This window comes from Thalassophryne amazonica, chromosome 3, assembly GCF_902500255.1.
Source record: "Thalassophryne amazonica chromosome 3, fThaAma1.1, whole genome shotgun sequence".
NCBI lineage: Eukaryota > Metazoa > Chordata > Actinopteri > Batrachoidiformes > Batrachoididae > Thalassophryne > Thalassophryne amazonica.
In genome coordinates this window covers 104,160,760-104,181,639 of record NC_047105.1, presented here as the reverse complement: position 1 = coordinate 104,181,639, position 20,880 = coordinate 104,160,760, and the positions used below count along the sequence as shown (strand labels likewise).

Genomic DNA, 20,880 nt, shown 5'->3' with positions numbered 1-20,880 from the left:
TTATCATTCAATATGCTATCACAATAATATAATACCTGTGTTTGTGTCTTAGACTGCATCATTTCAAACTCCTCCAGACAGTATGGTTTGATGAGGCTGACATTGAACAGTCTCATTGTGGCTACTTTGCTGCAGTTGGACTGGATTTCTGACAATGCATGGACCACTTCTGATGTTGTTAACAAGGAACTCAAGACAAATGCAGCTCGGTTCTTCTTATAATCATAGTAAGGAACTGGAAATTTGCCTGTGTAATGACAATTAATGTTCAGTGTTTACATTCTGAGGGTGCTTTATTGGAAATGGTATTTTCTAAATATTTATTCTATTGTCACATATAGAGTATTTTCAAGACAAGTTGACTCACCTTTGTGCGGTACATACTCAGGCTCCCTCTCTGGAAGAGTGACGTGTGAGAACTCCTCTGGATGGTCCAACACTATTTTATTAAATACAATGCGGTTCATAGTGCGGACATAATCCAGTTTTAACTCCTTTTCCAGGCGTCCTCCACATTCCTCTAAACTGGGCACATAACACTCTTGTTAACATTTAGATTATATATATATATATATATATATATATATATATATATATATATATATATATATATATATATATATATATATATCACACACAACTTACAACGCTGAAATACAAAGAAAGAATACATCACATCCAACAGCTACTTTCTGCAAGTAGCTCTCGCCTGGCTGCATTTGGAATAGAGTGCTCTTGAGCAGACACACCACTCAGTACAAGCCAGGGAAAGTCTTTTTTGTTTTGTTTTTGAAGGCCAGCAGACTCCCAGCTATCTCTACCCCTCTGGCAGTTGCCTCAGGATGACCCAGGGCAGGTCCAGTGCAACTTAATATAACGCCAACAAAATTTGGTGTGCACACCATCCTCAACTGCTTTTATCTGTACTCTCTTTCATCTGCATTTCTGTTGTGACTCCTCCCCTTTGCTACCCTCGGGATGCGAACTCCCAATCTCTGTCATGGGAGGTGGATGCTCTGACCAGCCGACAAAAAACCCAGGCTGTTAAACGCCAAAATGTGAATCAGCTGTGAATCGTGAATTATCCACAAACTGTTAATTGCAAAACGTGAATACTGAAAAGATATCTCCCAGAAAGTGAATGCAGGTCTCACAAAACCTGAATATCATTCAAGATATATACATTTTTTCAGTTGAAGTAGTTTATGAATTTCAGCTTACGGATCAGTTACTTCAGGAAATCTTGATTGCAAACTCTATCATTGCCAAAATGTGATTTTTTTTTGGGGGGGGGGGGGGGGGGGTCACTACAGCCGGTGAGGTGGGGAGGTACAGTACTTCTGGTGTCAAGCACTCGGCCCTACTTGGTGCAACCTGCTCCGGGGACAGTGGCAGGTGAGGAGTTTGACTGGGACGGTACATCTGTCAAACAATAAGGCAGGTGTCAAACTCAGGGAGGACAGAAATCTCCCCTGGAGGCTCAGGTAAAGTTAGAAAGATATTCACAGATTCGAAGTTCACAGCTCAATAAATCTTAAGAGAAACACTGTAGAAAAACAAACACTAGTTTCTAACTTCAGGAAGTTATACAACGAGCTACAACCTTACTTGTATCTATATGAGCCGTCCTCTCAGCTGGAAAAATAACACTGACCTGAACGAGCAGGTGGCTGAGAAACGGAAGCATAGGGGCCATCTACAAACTGCAAAAGCTAAGACAGACACCAGAAAAATATTCAACAAATTCACTGGTATAAGGTGTGGTGTCTCCAAATTCACTGAACACATCAATGGTCTCCTGCTAGTTATACGACAGCACTCGCTTTGAAAAAATGCCTTTTTGAAAAATTTAAGAAATTTTTCATTTTCAGGGATAATTCACAATTTGCAGCTGATTCACGTTTTGGGGGTTAATAAGTGTCTAGTCTGAGTGCCCAGAGTATCCTTCAGCTGTCCAGGTAGTGAGGCCTACTGACTACTATTTCACAGCCACTCCTGCTGGCCTCCATCACATGTGCTTTGTGCAAAAATTGGATATGCTGTTGCAAGTTTGTACTGAGCTGCCTCCCACACATTCCATACAGCCGATACACATACATAATACCAATGTATTCTTTGTGAAAACTTGGCATGTAAGAGCTAGTAAGGTGTAAGAACTGCTTAACAGTTAATGTTCTTTCCTCACATTTTCTGGCTCAAACCAGAGGATGAAAAACCCAAACTTTTGATGCGCTGGAGACTGTGGCTATCAATAGATGGTGTTCCAGTCCAGATGGGCATGCAGTCAACAGACAGCTGGTACAGGAACAGGGCTTCTGTGTTTTCTTTCATGTGTAGGGCACACTGGATTCGCTCAACAAAGACACGTGGATCCTCTGCACAGAATAATAATCTGATCCTGGGCACCCAGTATTTAGTGCCTGTTAGCCTGGGACTCATTTCTGCACAACACATAGAGACGGCACATCCACGTGATGAAACAACACCAATGTGCACTATCATTATCGTGCAATGACATAAAAAAGCAGGAATTTACTCATCTCGTCTTCTTTCAAATCAGAAATAGGATTTCCTTTTTTGTTTTTGTCAACCTTCTGCACCAGGTACTGGCATTTGTCCACACTATAGTCAAGAACACCAACGAAATGCCACCTGTAATCCACGAATGGGCTTTTTAGATCCTCTTCAAAAGAAGGAGAAGAAACCAAGTCAAATAACTGAAATAATAATATTTATGCAGTATAATTTTGATGTAATTTTACCAAGTGGAATTTTGTCTTCTGAAGGCAGCAAAGCTTTTCCAGGAACAGGTTTTTGATCACATGACCCATCAACATTACCCAGAGCAAGCCAAGCTTGTGGAGTGCGGCACTCATAGTCTTCATTGTCAAATATCTTGTGGAGATGATGACAACATGAAAATGAATGTGGCTTAGTGTTGCAACTAAAATGAAACCAAAAAAGAAAAAAAAAAAGACCAAGCAGGGGAAACACCTACCTCCAGTGGGAGTCTGCCAAATACAGGAGACTCACAACTGTGTGATGAGGGCGCACATTCAATATGACTACTATGACTGCTTTGACGTCTTGGCATGAGGGGATTAGAATTTATACCTTTTTCTGCCAATAGCTTTTCAAAGTCTAAATTCAAGTATTCCCTGCGACATCTGTTGGACAAGACACAACACATAATAGTACAACTAATAGTGTATCCATGTTAAAATATAAGCAGATGACAATAATTTAATCACAGAGAATATTATATGTGTGGATTCAATCTGGGGGCAATATGCCCCAATAGTCCATGGGCCAAGCAGGTTTTTGGTACAACTTAAGGTGATGAAACAACACTTAGAATCCAGCCTCAGTGTACCATGGCCTCCACAAAAATGTGTAATAGCCATCTCAGGGTGATAGTTATAGCCAGCTAGGGGTCAATGAAGAATTACACAGAGATAAAAATATAAAAATGCTTCAATCATGTTAAAAACTATACATTATTTGTCTGATCATAACAATTACAAAAAGGTATAGTTTGGCCTATCTATGACTGAATGTTATGGGGTAAAAACAACACAAATGTGACAAAGGTCAGTTTCAGTTTGTACAGGGGTCAAAAGTTAAAGTTGCTCCAATTTTAGTAAAAAAAGAGATGCAAATTATTGTCTGGGTTAATAGGGTTCTAAAAAGGAATAGTTTGCACCATCTGTCACGTCCTGCACACACGCGTGCTGCACACTCGCTGCACGTGCGCCCCATGCACACATGCGGGGCTGGAACTGTCACTCAGCTGTGTGCGTGTGTGTGTTTATAACGGCTAGATGAGCCACTAAGCGTGCGTGAGGGACACACATGCACGCGGGACGTACATGCGCGCGGGATACACATGCGCTCGTGCTACTGGACACCTTTGCTGAAAGTTTTCTGGCAGTGGGCCAAGCAGTCACTCCGTGCATCAGATGCACTTTTGACATATGGCGTGAGTCCTGTCCATACATTGGTTGTACTCCGGTGTCCAGTACCAGCAGGGACTGTGCAAAGTGAGGAACACAGCGCTCCCTCCCACTCTGGTCCCGTGTAGCCATCCAGAGGTTTGGACATTGGGCAGTCTGCAGCACTTTTTATGGCTGTCTGACAGCTGTCTGTGTCATCTACCTGTTGTCCACATACACTTTGGATGCCATTGTCCAGGTGTGGATGAAGTAATCTGCATGCGTTCTGATACTGCTGAGCACACATCTTTTCCTCCAACTGCATCCCATTATGACAATATTTGCTGTGTCGGGATGGTTCCTGCACATTCTTGCTATGCGTGACAGTGGCTTAAGTATCATTTTGTCACCTTATGGTAGTACCGATTAGGTCAAAATTGATGACTGGTTCATAGACTACAAGGTTGATCAGTTTGGGGTTCAGGGTCTTCCTAAAGAACACTCAAGAGAAATTAACGCTTGAAATGACCAACCCTTTGATTAATGGACAATGTGCTCTTTAGTATGAACAGCAGTCCCCCATGATCCCAGAAAATGACATACAAGATCACTGATTATGTTTGCTATGTAGGAGCTCAGTATCTTTCCAGGACACAGAGTTGCAAACTACATGCCTGTACAAAGTAACATATTGGACTCCTGTGAGAGCAACACACGTTGTACGTAAAAATAAATACCTCTCAATTGCTAATTTACGAGGAATCTTCCCGCAAATTGTTTTGTGTTGCACCTGGACCTTGGGTGCACATTCAGCAGGAGAGAAGTTTAACAGCTGTGGTTTCTCTGAATGAGCTCGATAATAATCCTTTACAGCCAGGTCAGGAAGGTCAAGTGGAGTCTTGCTGGTTTTAACTAAACAAAAACATTGCACAAGAATAAATATTCAATGAAATATTGTATTTTAGGGAGATCTAAAAAATATGTAAAGAAAATATCTCACCATTTGGATCCTTGAGGTGGTGGCGCATTAGGCTACCTTCACTCTGTGAACTCTGGTCAATGGGAGGTTTCTCTTTAAGAAACTAATCAATAAGGAGCTTCAGCTGATTTAGAGGTTATTGCATAATAGTGACTCAGAACTTTAAAAGGAATGCCTACTTTGTGTGTCTTTACCTGTAAATTAGATGTAGTGATGTTTTCAGAGTAGAGACCTTTTGGTTCTGTCACTGAGTATTTTCTGTTTGGATGATTTTTGCACTTCTGACTTGGATCCAGAGGCCTGGGTTCCAGAGGAATGCTTGGGGGATATGGCAGCAAGAACTTCAACCTTGGCACATTGTTCTCCTCCATCTTACAACAGAGAAAAAGTGAATAAAAGCCCAGCTTTTGTATAATTGTGGCTCTTTTTAGCATTATAGAGTTTAAAAGCTACAATATTGCAGCAGATGAAAGTACCATATGTTCCAGAGCATAAATTGCATATTGTTTATTTAGTTTTGGATTTATAATCTGGTGCGACTGATATACTGAAATATCACACTTTTGTTGCTAATAACAATAACTACAATTACTATTTATATAGGACTTTCTCAAGAATCAAAACACTAAACAAAATAAACTGAAAGAATAAAAGAATAAATGCCAAGAATAAAAAGCTCACTTCAACAATGCACAAAAAATGCCAAAGAGCTGATAATACAGAAAAAAGGCTCAAGTTATACTCCAGTGCAACTTATACTTTGCTGCAAATTATATATCGGTTTTTCCTCTTGAAAGAAACAATTTTTTATACTTACGACTTATACTCCAGAAAATATGGTACCTAAGTCTTGTACAAAGTAAACTTTTTACAGATCATAGTCTATTCAGAAACACTGTATTAAAAATATCTTGCTGGTCAAGGGTTTTAATGAAAAGTGATCCTGAAAAGTATAATAGACTTTTAATTAATGAGGTACTCCAATCTTAACAAATACAAATACTATATGGAGAACACCATGTTTACTTAAAAGCAATCTTTATCCTGCATCCAACCAGAAACCTTTGGATCATCAGTCTCACACTGTCCTCATTGATCTATTTTATCTGGCAAACAGAGGTACTAGGATTCTTCATACCCATAGGAAGTACAACTTTGTGCACAGTAATGTCAAAAATATTTATTGATTTCTGTAGGGAGGTGAAAGAGGAGGTTTATGGAGGTGTTGAGGGAGGACATGCAGGTGGTTTGTCTGACAGAAGAGGATACAGAAGATAGGGTGCAATGGAAGAAGTAAATAATAGAAAACGGTGATATTTAACTCAATACATTAAAAAATGTTAAACTGGGATTTTAAAATACTGAATTGCGAATAATTCAAAATTTCTAGTATAGATGACAACTGGAACAAAATTATTAGTCATTTAATATGTTTATTTAAATAATAATCTTCATGCTAGAAAGATATAGGATTGAACCAGGCACAGTAAAGATTTCATTTTCTTACCTTTACCTTTACCTTCCATGAACTTTATAGGTCAAAGGCCATGTATTAAATGTTTTTTCAGACAGTCTGCAGCCAGTCTAGAGGGAACATTGTGTTTTCCTCAAGAATGAAGTGATTTGATTTTGGACAGAACTGATCAAATGTTCCAACTCACCACGAAATGGTGATCAGTTGAGAGCCCTGCCCCTCTCTTCACCGAGTGTGCAGAACATGTGGCCTCAAATCAGATGATATGATCAACAAAATGAATCACCAACCTTCAGCCTAAGGTGCTCTGGCATCATGTACACTTATGAGCAGCCTCATGAGTGTTCAAACATAGTGTTCATTATGGACAGTCCATGACTAGCACAGAAGTCCAATAACAAATGACTGCTTGGGTTTATATCAGGGAGGCCGTTCCTCCCAATCACCCCTCTCCAGGTGTCTTCTCATTGCCTACGTGTGTGCTGAAGTCCCCCAGCAGAACAATGGAGTCCCCTATTGGAGCCCCATACAGGACTCCAGTCAGGAACTCCAAGAAGGCCGAATACTCTGAACTGCTGTTCAGTGCATATGCACAAACAGCCAGAGTCAGAGTTTTCACCCCAGCAACCCAAAGGCGAAGACCGCTCTCATCTACCAGAGTAAACTCCAACATCTCCAAAGAGAGCCTATCATGTGAACAGTCTCACATGGTAGGCCAAAGATTGTTAGGAGCAGCGATGTGTTACTCTTTGGCACATGAATGCTGTTTGAATAGCCCTCTGGCTGCTGGCTCCATGCGTAAAAGCGCAGCATTGCACATGTGAATGGGGAGGAGGGGTGTTAACAGGGCCTCAAACTGTGAAGATAGGTTGTTTACAGTGCAGGAACACATTCCAAGAGGGAGTCAAACTCCATGGAAGTAAAAAAATTTGTGTTGTTTGTGTAATAGCAGACAGAAATTGCTTTGAGATGTGGCATAAAGACAAAAACACATAGACAATTTTGTATATATTGTTCAAAATGTGCATTTGTGTTTATTGTTGGAACCTTTATTTTGTACATTCTTTTGTAAAAGACCCCAGACTACCTTTATAAAGTGTCAAAATAGTTGTTTATTATAGTTTGCTGTGTTTTTTGAATAAATGCTGGTGAAAATTATTTCCAGCTTTATTTTTTTCCTTTCTTATTTCTGATTGTAAACCATTATTACACTTATAAAACACCACTATAGCATATATATTATATAAGTACAGGTTGTCCAGAAAAAAGAGAGATACCACATGATTGTGGGATGCAGGGTGAGCTTTTAACAGCAATAATAAAACATTTATGCCAGGCAAGTGAACTGTCCAAAAAATGCCCTTGGACCCCAGAGGGTTAAAAAACTGTTAGGGTAAGTGTTTTTGTTTTCAAGCAATTTCACGTTGAAAAGCACACTGTATGTGGTTTCTTCATACAGGATGTATGTGATACCTGTACCTGTGTTGACTATTGACACATTCCTCAAGGAAGTGATGAAATTTGTAAAAACAGAGCTGTCAAAATTACAAAGATGCATTATTTCACAGATGGATGTTGTGGTCAGTACAAGAATAACCTGTTACCATGAGAAAGATTTTGGCCTGCTAGCAGAATGCATTTTCTTTGCAACCTAAGAGCAAGAGTGCCTGTGATGGAATTGGTGGCAATGTCAAAAGACGGGCCACAAGGACAAGTCTACAGCGTTTGACTCAACATCACATTCTGACCACTGAATTAATGTTTGAGCACTGTGAACAGACTATCACAGTAATCAAGTTCTTTCATGTTAAACAAAATGAGGTCAATGTCTGTGAAACTGAACTAAAACCAAGATTTGATTTAGCCAAGATAATAAAGGAAACTCTTCAGTACCATTGTGTTGTCCCTGTCATCTCACAACTACGCAAGCACACAAATTCAGGCACCAGATGAATAATCCAAATTTAGTAGAGATCCAAGACCCTAATGAAGGCAGTGATGACTTACAGTATGTGTACTGTCAGGAATTTCCAATATATTATCAATTATTAATGTCTTTTCTTTGATTTGCTGTCTTTGATCTCATTCTCCATATACACATTTATATACATGTGTTTCAATGTGTTTCATTAATATTGCTTTCTTTGTTGATCACTGAATTGCTAAAGTAGTTATATTCATTGATTCATTGATTGATTGATACATATCTATTCACTATATTCACTGAACTGTTTAAGTAATCATTAAACTGCTCACAAGATGATCTTTGACTCAGTGAGAAGGTAGACTGTTTTGCTGATCATGTTTTTGCTGAGCACAGATGTACATTCTAATTAACAGTCCAGCCTTGAGCAGGGAGCGGTGTGACCTGCGTATTAGTTCAGGGTTACGCTGTTTACTTGTGAGACTGGAGGCTTAAAGCCATAACAATTTCATATCGATGTGAGACCAGACTTTGTGTCGCTAACATGTTTTGGTATTTTGTCCCTTCCATATGCTTGTATGTAACTTTATACTAATAAATATGGGAGGCAGATGGGCGGGGCCCTTCAGAGCTGACGAGACGGTTGTTAGCGGAGGGTGACGCTTGTTTGCTCTCTCCTGATCAGGAAAAGAAATTCAGTTTCTCCTGCGTGATTATTTTCTGTGTTAACTAAGCTGTTCTTTTCAGGTTCAACTCTGAACAACTCTGACCGTACCCTTAGTTGTCATGCATGCATCGGTTGCATCCAGTGGTGGGCACACTTGCGATAATCCGATAACAGATAATCGAAGATAATGTTTTCATTATCGGATTATCTTTTTAGATAACCTTAAAAACCATTATCGGACCAATTATCTTCCAATTAATTTCTGTCTGATAACTTTTAGACCGATAAAGTAAACAAAGCTGAACAGCAACAAGCATTTTTAAAATTAAAAAAAGTTCAGCACCTATCTGTTAAAAGTTTTATAACAGATGGATAGTTATACCCTCTGTTAACAGAAGAGAACTGCTATGAAAAGCATCTCTATCCTCTACAGACAAAAGAGAAACAGCCCTCCCCCACAAAAAAAAGTAATTTCCTTTAACACCATACTGATATGCTGCCAATATCACCTAAGTCATCCAGAGGCATACATTTTTAACTTATGGTTCAAATTTTAACCAAACTAATTTTGGACAAGTTATTTAAAATTACTATCATGTCTGAAGTTTTATAAAGTGAAAATATCAGATATATGTTTTAGTTTTAAAGTAATGTGCTAATTTTTAAGGTTTTGTGAGCACATGCTGTGCCCAGTGCATTATGGGTAGGATGATGTAATCTCAGTACATTCAAGACAGGACAAATGCATTTCAGACACTCTGTTCAGGCTCCACGGACAACAGCATTAAACTCTAGTACCTAAAACTCTCGTGAATATATTCTCTGGGTTTATAAAGGTTGTTATTGTATTTGCGTTTGTTAAATTCCATGCATTTTAAATGTAGCAGACAGGAATTATCTGGAATTTTGTTTTCAAGGCCTCTACTGCCATCTACTGACAAATAAAAAAATGAACACCAACACACGACAGACGTCACATTAACCTGTTGGTTTACATAATGAATGACTGAACCAATCAGTGTTTAGCAGAGGCACTTTTACCCAGAATCCTTTGTGATTTGTCTGTGTTTGTTACTAAACCTCAGAATTAGTGCATTATTCAACATTAAAAGATATATGCTATATTTTAACTTTTTACAAATGACAGAATTGACATTAATGGAGTTATTCTATTGGTATTAATGTTATTTATAAAACAAACCATAAGTCAGCATGACTTTATTTTTCAAGACCTCCGCCTGACCAGAATGCTGTAACTGATAGACAGCTGGCTTTAGAGCTTCTCTCAGGGTGCCTCTGTGTGGGGAGCTCTGTAGTAAACAAGCGCTTCCAGCAGGGGTACAATGTTCAAAAACAAAAGTGTGGTCTCAGTGTGTGGGTCTGTTGTTACTTTTAATATTAGAAGTTAATGTGGCATTAAAACTTAAATTTGTTAAAATGTACCACAGGCAATATTGGAATTTATTGGTTATCTGTAACTTCTGATACATTTTTGGGTGGTTTATTGTCTTATCTTAATCAAAGATAACTTTTCAGTTATCTGATTATCTGTTATCAAAGTTAATTTTTTGGTTATCTGTGCCCACCACTGGTTGCATCTATGATGACCTTCCATGGATTGGACTTGTTTAATTTGGTGACTTCAGAATAGGATTTATACACCCTCATGGACCACCAAGACCATTCATTGGCCATCAAAGGATGATCAGTGTTGGATTTCAGAAACTGATGTATGTTGTGTTATAAGTGCTCCATATCTCACATCATCTTCCACAAGAAATTACAGGACCGTTTCAGTCACTATTCAGAATGACCTGTTGACATGGACATGGACTAGGACTCTCCTTGACAGACGTTAGGATTATGTACGTACATACCTCAATAACTATTTTGACAGTTTTCTTCATATTCAGGAACTGATTATCAGATTTATAGCCAAACCACATGCATATTCATGCAACTTGTGCTTTTTATATGTAGAAAATATATGGACACTGATTTTAGCAACAGGTATGCCAACTTCAGTTTCAAATTGCTTGAAAGCTAAAACTTTTACCCTCAGTTTTTTATATATGTTATACAGAACATATGGGGCTATAATTTTCATTAAAGAGTATCACAATGTAATTTGTCCCACTTTGTCAAATTCAAGGTACCAAAAAGTAGGTCAAAAATACCTAAATATGAATAAATATAAAGATTAAATAAAACCCTTTCCAAATATACAGTACCTTACTTTTGAAATTCAGACCATTGGTTGCTGAGATATGGTCATCTGAATTTCAGTAGCTGTGTCTTTTTTTTTTTTGTGGAAAAAGTGGAAAAAGGGGCGATATCTCAGTTGGTCAGACTGAGCTGAAATTTGAAAATTAGCCTTTTCCCCCTAAAGATTACCTATATTCGCCTCATTGAGATATCCCATAATACCTTGCATGCCAGATAGATGCTGCAGTCAAAACAACATAGAGAAACCACGATGACAATTGCAAATGAGCATTATACGAGGTCTGTCAATAAAGTATAGGTATAGGTCCTTTTTATTTTTTTCAAAAACTATATGGATTTCATTCATATGTTTTTACGTCAGACATGCTTGAACCCTCGTGCGCATGCGTGAGTTTTTCCACGCCTGTCGGTGACGTCATTCGCCTGTGAGCACTCCTTGTGGGAGGAGTCATCCAGCCCCTCGTCGGAATTCCTTTGTCTGAGAAGTTGCTGAGAGACTGGCGCTTTGTTTGATCAAAATTTTTTCTAAACCTGTGAGACACATCGAAGTGGACACGGTTCGAAAAATTAAGCTGGTTTTCAATGAAAATTTTAACGGCTGATGAGAGATTTTGAGGTGATACTGTCGCTTTAAGGACTTCCCACGGTGCGAGACGTCGCGCAGCGCTCTCAGGCGCCGTCGTCAGCCTGTTTCAAGCTGAAAACCTCCACATTTCAGGCTCTATTGATCCAGGACGTCATGAGAGAACAGAGAAGTTTCAGAAGAAGTCGGTTTCAGCATTTTATCCGGATATTCCACTGTTAAAGGAGATTTTTTTAATGAAAGACGTGCGGGCGGATTGCAGCGTTGGCTCGCAGCCGCCGCGACGCTCCGCCACAGGAAAAACACCTCTGTTGGAAGCCTTAAGGACAATTTGGAACATGTCCAGCTGTTAAACAATTTCTCATATACTCACTCCACTGAAAGCCATCAAAAGCCACCTGGATTTTACAAATGGTTATCAACACGGACGTGTTTTTCCTGTGCCGCCGCACCGCGCCGGCTGCGTCCCGACGCGCGGACCCGTCCGCACGTCTTTCATTAAAAAAAATCTCCTTTAACAGTGGAATATCCGGATAAAATGCTGAAACCGACTTCTTCTGAAGCTTCTCTGTTCTCTCACGACGTCCTGGATCAATAGAGCCTGAAATGTGGAGGTTTTCAGCTTGAAACAGGCTGACGATGGCGCCTGAGAGCGCTGCGCGACGTCTCGCACCGTGGGAAGTCCTTAAAGCGACAGTATCACCTCAAAATCTCTCATCAGCCGTTAAAATTTTCACTGAAAACCAGCTTAATTTTTCGAACCGTGTCCACTTCGATGTGTCTCACAGGTTTAGAAAAAATTTTGATCAAACAAAGCGCCAGTCTCTCAGCAACTTCTCAGACAAAGGAATTCCGACGAGGGGCTGGACGACTCCTCCCACAAGGAGTGCTCACAGGCGAATGACGTCACCGACAGGCGTGGAAAAACTCACGCATGCGCACGAGGGTTCAAGCATGTCTGACGTAAAAACATATGAATGAAATCCATATAATTTTTGAAAAAAATAAAAAGGACCTATACTTTATTGACAGCCCTCGTACGACCAAAATGTACATTTTTATGCCTTTCATAACATTTAGAACAGACTGCATGCATGAGACCTCTGAACACTTGCTAAAACAATCATTCCAAATATTCATCTCTGCTGCCTTCATCCTGTGTGCAACTTCATGAACGCAAACCAAATTTCAGACATCTTTTATATATATTACTCTGGAACAAACAGCACAAACACTGTTGTAAAGGACAATAAGCAGGGCATTAAAGCCCCGGCCACACAGCACTAGCGAAGGACAACAAAGCCCAAACAAAACAAGAATTCTGGACTTCTGTTGACTGTTGACTTTCAGAGGCATTATTCAACCTTCGTTCAGCTTCGTTCCTGCAGTTGTCACTTCATCAGAATGTTTAAACTGTTGAAAAATACTGGCGACAACATCAATTTGTCCATTTTTTGTTTTGCTTCCTTTCATGAGGGTTTCTTATCATTTGCTTAGTTTTCATAATGTTAGAGCTTCATTTAACTTTCATCAACCTCCCAAATCTGATGTACTGAACGAAGGTTAAAGATATCTGAAGGAATCAATAACTAAAGCTTCGATGAGCTGAACAAAATCATCCATTTTTGGGATGAAAAAGCAACATTTTCATCCAGAAACAATAGTGTTAAGAATGTTTTATCAACTACTTCAACTATTTACCCATGTTCCAACCATTTGTGGTGGCCAGTGTGTGCACACGTTGTGATTGTGAAGATGAACAACATCTCTCACCTATTGACAAGACAAACAAAATCCTGCAGCAGCAAGTACTGCGGACATGAGGACAAGGCTGGCTGCACTTGGTTTTATACCGGCTTTCAGTCTCATCATCGCGAATGTTTTGTTTTGATTTCGTTTAGAGTGTCAAGGTCGGTGTTCGCTTCATTTATATTTCATTAATTTTGGTTTTGTTGCGTTCTTTTGTCGCTCTTAGTTCGCAGACTTTTCGGGAAAGGTGCAGGATCTTTCATACACTTTTTCTCAACAATTTGTGACTTCTTGACTTTTTATCCATTGTCCAGCTATCGCTGTGTGCCATGTGACCAGGCTATAAAAGAGCATACTCATGTCATCCCCCCAGAATTACAAAAACAGGAAGTGATCATGGCTCACAACAATCCCCATTGTAAATAACAGAGAAATCACTTCAGATTCTTGCATGTTTACATAAAACAAACACAATAATAACATCTAAAAACCTTGATAATATATTCACAAGAGTTTTAGGCACAATATACAAAGAGTTTTACCTTGCAATGTTAATGCTGTTGTCCGTGGGCAGCGGTTAAACTGCAGCATTATCTGAACGTCTCAGTGCAGTTCTCAATGTTGACATCTTGCAGAGTGCCGATCTCTGTAATTTTGTGAGATTTTGTGGGATTTGAAACTTCAATGTGGAAAATACCAAATTTAATCAAAATCTAAGGTGGTGGGGTTTAAAATCTCTTTTTATGTGTGTGTGTATGTGTGTGTGTGTGTGTGTGTGTGTGCGCGCGCGGGGGGGGGGGGGGGGGGGTAATCTGAGACAGAATGACCCAATGATGCCTTGTGGGCGCCTCCCTAGGACCGTGTTCCAGAACGTCCATCTGGGGAGACTAGGTCAGTGGCGGCTGGCCCATAGGGGGCGCTCGGGTGCTGCCCTCCTAGATGTGGAGGGGAAAAGTCATAATATATATATATTTTAAAAGTATTATCAATGTCAGTTTTACTTAATAGTATGTGCCTACATGTAATATGAATGATTAAAACAACACTTCCTCCAACTGACTCTCATTCAACAGTGCATTTCCACCGACAGAAGCAGAGAACGTATCATTCCTCGTCTTGGGCGGTCATTCAAAGCGCCCTTGAAGTGCAGTGAAATAACCAATTGTATGTAGTTGCTAGGGAAAATTAATAAATATTTGGCAAATCAACATTGCCAAAATTAATGGCTTTGGGGCGCCAGAATTTTAGCCCTTGCTACAAAAATGCGGGAACGTTAGATTGCTACAGTCAGTGATATACATGACGCTGCAGCTGCTGCTGCTGTCAGTCAGTCAGGCAGGAAGAGATGATGGTGACGACGACATTTGGGTTATATTTATTTATTTTTATTTTGTCTCCGTGTGTTTTGCTGGAGTAAGTTGAAGAACTCTTCGGAGGTTTAAAATAGGACAAAACTAATCAAATCAATGACACCAAAGTTTCGCGGGGATCCTTCTGGAGGCGCATGGAGGTGCGCACATCAGATCTTTCTCATGGTTTAATGACAGTTGCACATCCCGGTTGGAGGAGAGACGTTTGTCTGACTCGTTATAAACCGTGTCAGGCTTCATTCACGCTGTCAGCGCGCACACGTCACGGAGGCTGCTGATCTGCGCTCTTTACTGCGGGGTGGAAAGGAGCGCATCCACCTCTGCCAGCTGCGGACTGACTCCTCTGGCTGCTCGGATTTATTCCCCAATGTTGCTCCTGGTGTGGAAACGAGGATGAAAATTTAAGATAAAACGAATGAGTGATGTTTTTTTTGTTTGTTTTAGGGGGTCAAAGCTGTGATCTTTATTGGGACAGCAGACCAGTTATAATGGTAATAGGGGAGGCCGGGCTGTTTGTAACAGTGTTCAAAGCTGCAGCCATGCTGGTATTTGATTTCACTTTACACGTTATGAGGATCAGTTCACAGAAGTGAAATATTCTTGGAGTATTCCACACTCTAAAACAAATTATTTGCTCAGTTTAAAAACAAAACAAAATCCTAAAATAGCAATTTGCATGTTTTTAAAAGAAATTCTAACAGCCACTGAGTACACACAACACTTATAGTAAGACAAACCCAAGTTTAGCAACGCATTTAATTAAGTGGTTTTGTATACTTAATTTGCTTTGTCCTCTACACTGTTAATTAATTTTAACCAATTTAATTTAAAGGTTTTGGTGTTATTAGTTAGTCAAGTTATTTAAGTTTTTCAAGCTTCTTTAGTTTGCCTCCATTCCACTCAGTAATGTTCATGCAAAATATTACCTTAATTTTCTCTCGCTCTCTCTCTCACACACACACACACACACACACACACACACACACACACACACACACACACACACACACACACACACACACACACTCTCACTCTCACACACACACACTCTCTCTCTCTCTCTCTCTCTCACACACACACAAACACTTTCTCTCTCTCTCACACACAAACACTTTCTCTCTCTCTCTCTCACACAAACACTTTCTCTCTCTCTCTCACACACACACACACATTTTCTCTCTCTCTCTCTTGGAAGGTGGTGTGAACATTGTAGTATGTACATAATGTTCTTTTTCAACTGAAGATTTTTTCCATATTTTGAAAGAGTGTAAATTTGGTGATATTTTCTATTTTGTTAAGGAGGTGTCATTGTGAACCCCAGGATCTGTTTGTCTGAAGATAATGGCAGTGCAGTACAGTTTGGTGTATTATGTGTGTAATTGGTGTCAAATGGTGAAATGTTCTTTGCTCAAGAACTTGAGTGTTGTATTTGATACTGATGCTTTCCAAAGTAGAAATGGGGCCTAATATAGCTGTAAATGGTTAACTTTATCTGTAAAACTGCTGATTTTGAGAAGGACATGAAATGATTATTGTGGAATTGTAGTAATTTTCCGACTGTTCACTTGAATGCCTGTACTGGACAAGGCAAGGGAATCTATTGGCACAGCAGCCCCACCAAGACTGTTTTTCACCAGCTGCCACTGGAATAGGTGGAGAGATTGTATGTCCACACTGTTCTGAGAATGCCTCGGTGTGACCCTATAAATACATCTATACAAAAATCTACATAAACACGTATTAGATTTTTCTTTTTTTCATGTTTTCAGATTTGTGTTCTGCACTTCATGGCCACCGTACTGAAAGCGGACAAGCTGTTTTAACTACATACAGAGGAAACAACTCAATAATGAAATAAAGTTCAAAATAGTTACGAATGAGTGAACGATTTAAAACTCGTGTTATCTCTGAGAAAGCCTTGTCCACCACCTTATTGACGAAGTTGTGTGTGTGTGCATTCAAAACAGCCACTTAAATTACTTGATAAATAACGACAAGCCATGCTATCTTTTTAAGCATCACGAAGAAAATATGAACAATGTGTTTGTAAACATAATTTTAACATACCTTACGTGAAATTGTCTTCAGTGCAGGTTGGAAAGCGTGAGTTTGGACAGAAGCGGTGAAATCTCGTTTATCACCACGAGACGCGGTAACGGTCGTCATGGCGACAAACGCGCCGCTTTTTAGGAAGCGTAGATTTTAGTACACGAACGTTCTTATCGGAACACAAATGAAAGAGAGACGCACCAAAATAAAATATTTTTATTTGCCTGTCCGAAAATTAAACCTTTCTCCCGTTGTTTGTCTTGTGTGTACAATTATCTTAAGAGAGCCGAAATAGCTCAGTTGGGAGAGCGTTAGACCAAAGACTTAAAGGTTCTTGGTTCGATCCCGAGTTTTGGTATTATTTTTTAGTATTAATGTCCCTTCACTACAACTACAATTTCGAAATGAAGATGGAGCTATGTTTGTTTATCCATTGTGAATAACTTAGCTGATGAAAAGCGCAATATTTCAGTTTAGCTAATCACACTGAAAAATATATATAAATGTTTATTATTATTAATAATAAAAAATGCTCAAAAAATAGACTTATAGACATTGACTTTGCGGACAATACTGTGATCTTTGTGGAGTATTATTATACATACGTGTGTGTGTATTTATATATAATAAAAGTCCATGTAACATTTTATCTACACACCTGATACTTTGTGAGTCACTGTGCTCTCTGAGTATTTTTTGATACATTTCTAAATTGGGTGCAGTAAAACTAAGTGACTGATTATTTTTGACCCAGTCTGAAGGTTAATTTTAGAAGTGGGCCAACTGGAGTTTATGTAAATGAGGTACCTGTTGCACCTTTTTGGGAGTGTGACCCCTACTGAGTGCCCCATGTGCATATAATTCACAGATAATAAAAGGGTTGAGTTCTTCTCCTAAAAACTGTTGAGGTCTAAGGTTCTTAACACATTCTGGACTCACACTCCATTCCAACTCATTATAGAAACTTTGTATAATTTATTACCACCCTTGAAAAATATCAGCTACCTATTTTATAAACACTACCCAATCTAGAGCCCGTGGATCCCCATGGGCAACGCACTCGTTAGTAATAATCTTGATATTTAGTTTGCCCAGTTACTTATAGGCTATGAATACAGAGGCAGTACACAAATGGTTGTACCTCCTACATGGTTAAATATTTGAACTCCATTATGGTGATGTATAGATGCAAAATAAATAAATAAATAAATAATACTAACACTAACACTAATGCTACTGCTGCTACTACTACTACTAGTAGTAAGTCCGAACTGAAACCAAGCGCATTAACCACTTGGCCACCACCCCTGCCCTACTACTACTACTACTACTACTACTACTACTAATAATAATAATAATAATAATAATAATAACAATGGGCGAGGGGGGTGGCCAAGCGGCTGGTGCACTTGGTTTCAGTGCGGAAGGCTCCTGGTCCAAATCCTACCCCTGCCACATTTCTCCATGTAATGGGGAGTTGGGTCAGGAAGGGAATCCGGTGTAAAACCTGCGCCAGTTCAACATGCAGATCCACCTCAGAATTGCTGTGGCGACGCCGAGTGTAAAACAAGGGAGCAGCCAATTACTCCTAGTACTACTACTAATAATAATAATGCACACGTGCATAATAAAAATGACCACAGCTTATGAAAACAGGTAACACAGGGGAAAACAGTGTTCAGCACAATGCATAAATTTGGGTACATTTTCATTGTGTGTCCAATACTTATATGCTTGCCTGTAGTGCAGTGTGACTAGAATTTATATCAAGATTATGCATAATTATTCAATGCTAACAATAACGAGCATATTCATTTAGCAACCTTCAAAAGATTGGCTAAAAAGCCATAAATTGTAAGTCCCTTCGGCTGCTCCCTTGTTTTCACTCGGTCGCCACAGCAGATCCAAGGTGGATCTGCATGTTGGTTTGGCACAAGTTACACATTGTTAACATTTCCAGAAGGAATACTTTCTCTGCACAAAAAACTACTTCTCAGTTGATTGTGAAAGGACTAGCTATCAAAAGCAATATATTGTCAAACTGTGCTTTTCCTGCTGTGCAGGTTGTCTTACTCAGTATCTTAAAAATGTGTGCAACAATGACCGGTTGTACAGTATTGGTGAAGCCAAAAATGGAGATGCTGACTGACCCTGTGGACCTTTGGACAACCTCCTGCAGGACACATTTTTTCACCTGCCACTTGCAATCACCATCACTGCTATGCATTTTCAAAACTCTTTGTTTAAAAGTTGTCTGCTGTCAATTATTACACTGAAGCTGTGTTCAGTGAATAGTACTGATGTCAGATCCCTGACAAGGACAGCAAATCACTGTAACTGTGCATTTTACAAGAACAAAGCAGATTTCAGTTCAATGAGAGGGTTCCTGGTGCAGCTACAGTGTTGTGGTTTGCCCAGTCCTGTAAGGTATAGTGTTACGTGACACTGAGCATTGTGCACGGATAGATATTGTTGTCATATTGTTGCCATCTCGGTGTGGGTCAATCACAACTGGAGGCTTGGCAGGCCAGCAAAAATATGTTGATAGATTTCAGAAGGACCTGAAAATGGCTAAACAACCTCACAAGATGCAAAATGGAGCTCTTAACCTGTGGTCCCAGACCTGAAACAGGTGCAGCTGGCTTTACGTTTCCTTTGCTCCATTTCTCATTATGAATTTTAGGACAGGACCCAAAATGACCACAGCTTATGAAAACAGGTAACACAGGGGAAAACAGCAGTCAGTAAAATGCAAATGGACTGCATACATTTGGGCATATTTTTGAGGATAGACATCTGCTAATGCATGCATCAACTTTCAGAATAAGACTGGGACATTCATCGAGCTCTGTGGTGCTGACCTGTGACCCAGCCACTGATCTCTATATAACACTGGATCGCTCATTGGCCAATATTTTTGAAGCAAATCACCTGCCATATTATCACTTGCATGTACACAGTAAAATCACCAGTGTAAAACTAACACTGACCGTGTTAAAGCAACACTGCCATTGTACTTATGGTCCTACTCTGGCCAGACTAGGACCATATATACACTGGCAGTGTTAATTTAACACTGGTGATTTTACCGTGTTCTGCTCCTGAACAGTCTTTTCTACCAAGCTTTGATCAAATGCATGCAATTTTATTCTTTGTGCTTTTGCCAAAAAAAAAAAAATGCCGTCATGCAGCTATAAACTGCGCAAATCACCAGTTCAAGGGCTGTGGATGAACATTTCACAGTCAGGATGATTGAAATGGAAAGTAATAAACAATCATTTGAAGAGTTCTATTCCTTATTCCAACATACAGGCAAAGATAATAATAATAATAATAATAATAATAATAATAATAATAAGTGGCTTGTGTAGCCACATGTTGAGTTTTGTTGGACAAACTATTTTAAGACATTTATTAGGTGAACTTGTGCATAGTTTTGGAGCTTTAGGCATTGTTGCTATGTGCTGTATTACTAATATTAGGCTGAAGCTCATAGAGCTGTGCGTAATAAATATTGTCATTGCAAGGGATAACCAACTCTCCTGTAGCTAATTAAGTGGTGTTTTATTCTTTCAGTGCAACTATTAAAAAATCCACTATTGCTATATTATCCAACATGACTTTTGTTATCCATCTACTGTTGTTCATGATATGGTACCAATACCTACACACACACACACACACACACACACACACACACATATATATATATATAAAACATTTGCTGATGATTACACATCACTTGTATCAACTTTGATTAAAGAATCATCATTTTTAGAATTGAGTATTTGTCCCAGGGTGTGTCAAAGATCTCAAAAAATAGAAAGGAAATAAATCAAATAGCTAATCATGGCAGACATAGATTAGGTGGGATGAAGGTTACATTAACTGGAGAACAAAAGAAGAAAATGAGAGAATCAGCTTGGT

At 39.3% G+C, this 20,880-nt stretch overlaps 1 protein-coding gene and 1 non-coding gene across 2 annotated transcripts in view; one reads left to right on the top strand and one right to left on the bottom strand.

Moving 5' to 3' along the window:
- Window positions 1–5,282, bottom strand: part of dnah1 (dynein, axonemal, heavy chain 1) — a 194,400-nt gene extending 189,118 nt beyond the window's left edge. The window contains 9 exon segments of the mRNA XM_034167607.1: window positions 36–247; window positions 368–525; window positions 2,186–2,441; window positions 2,537–2,683; window positions 2,763–2,895; window positions 2,999–3,167; window positions 4,670–4,844; window positions 4,933–5,014; window positions 5,106–5,282. Of these exon segments, the coding sequence (XP_034023498.1) occupies window positions 36–247; window positions 368–525; window positions 2,186–2,441; window positions 2,537–2,683; window positions 2,763–2,895; window positions 2,999–3,167; window positions 4,670–4,844; window positions 4,933–5,014; window positions 5,106–5,282 (1,509 nt within the window).
- An 11,956-nt stretch (window positions 5,283–17,238) lies between these two features.
- trnaf-aaa lies at window positions 17,239–17,311 on the top strand. The gene has a single exon. It is a non-coding gene; the product is annotated as a tRNA-Phe (tRNA).
- The last annotated feature ends 3,569 nt before the right edge of the window (window positions 17,312–20,880 follow it).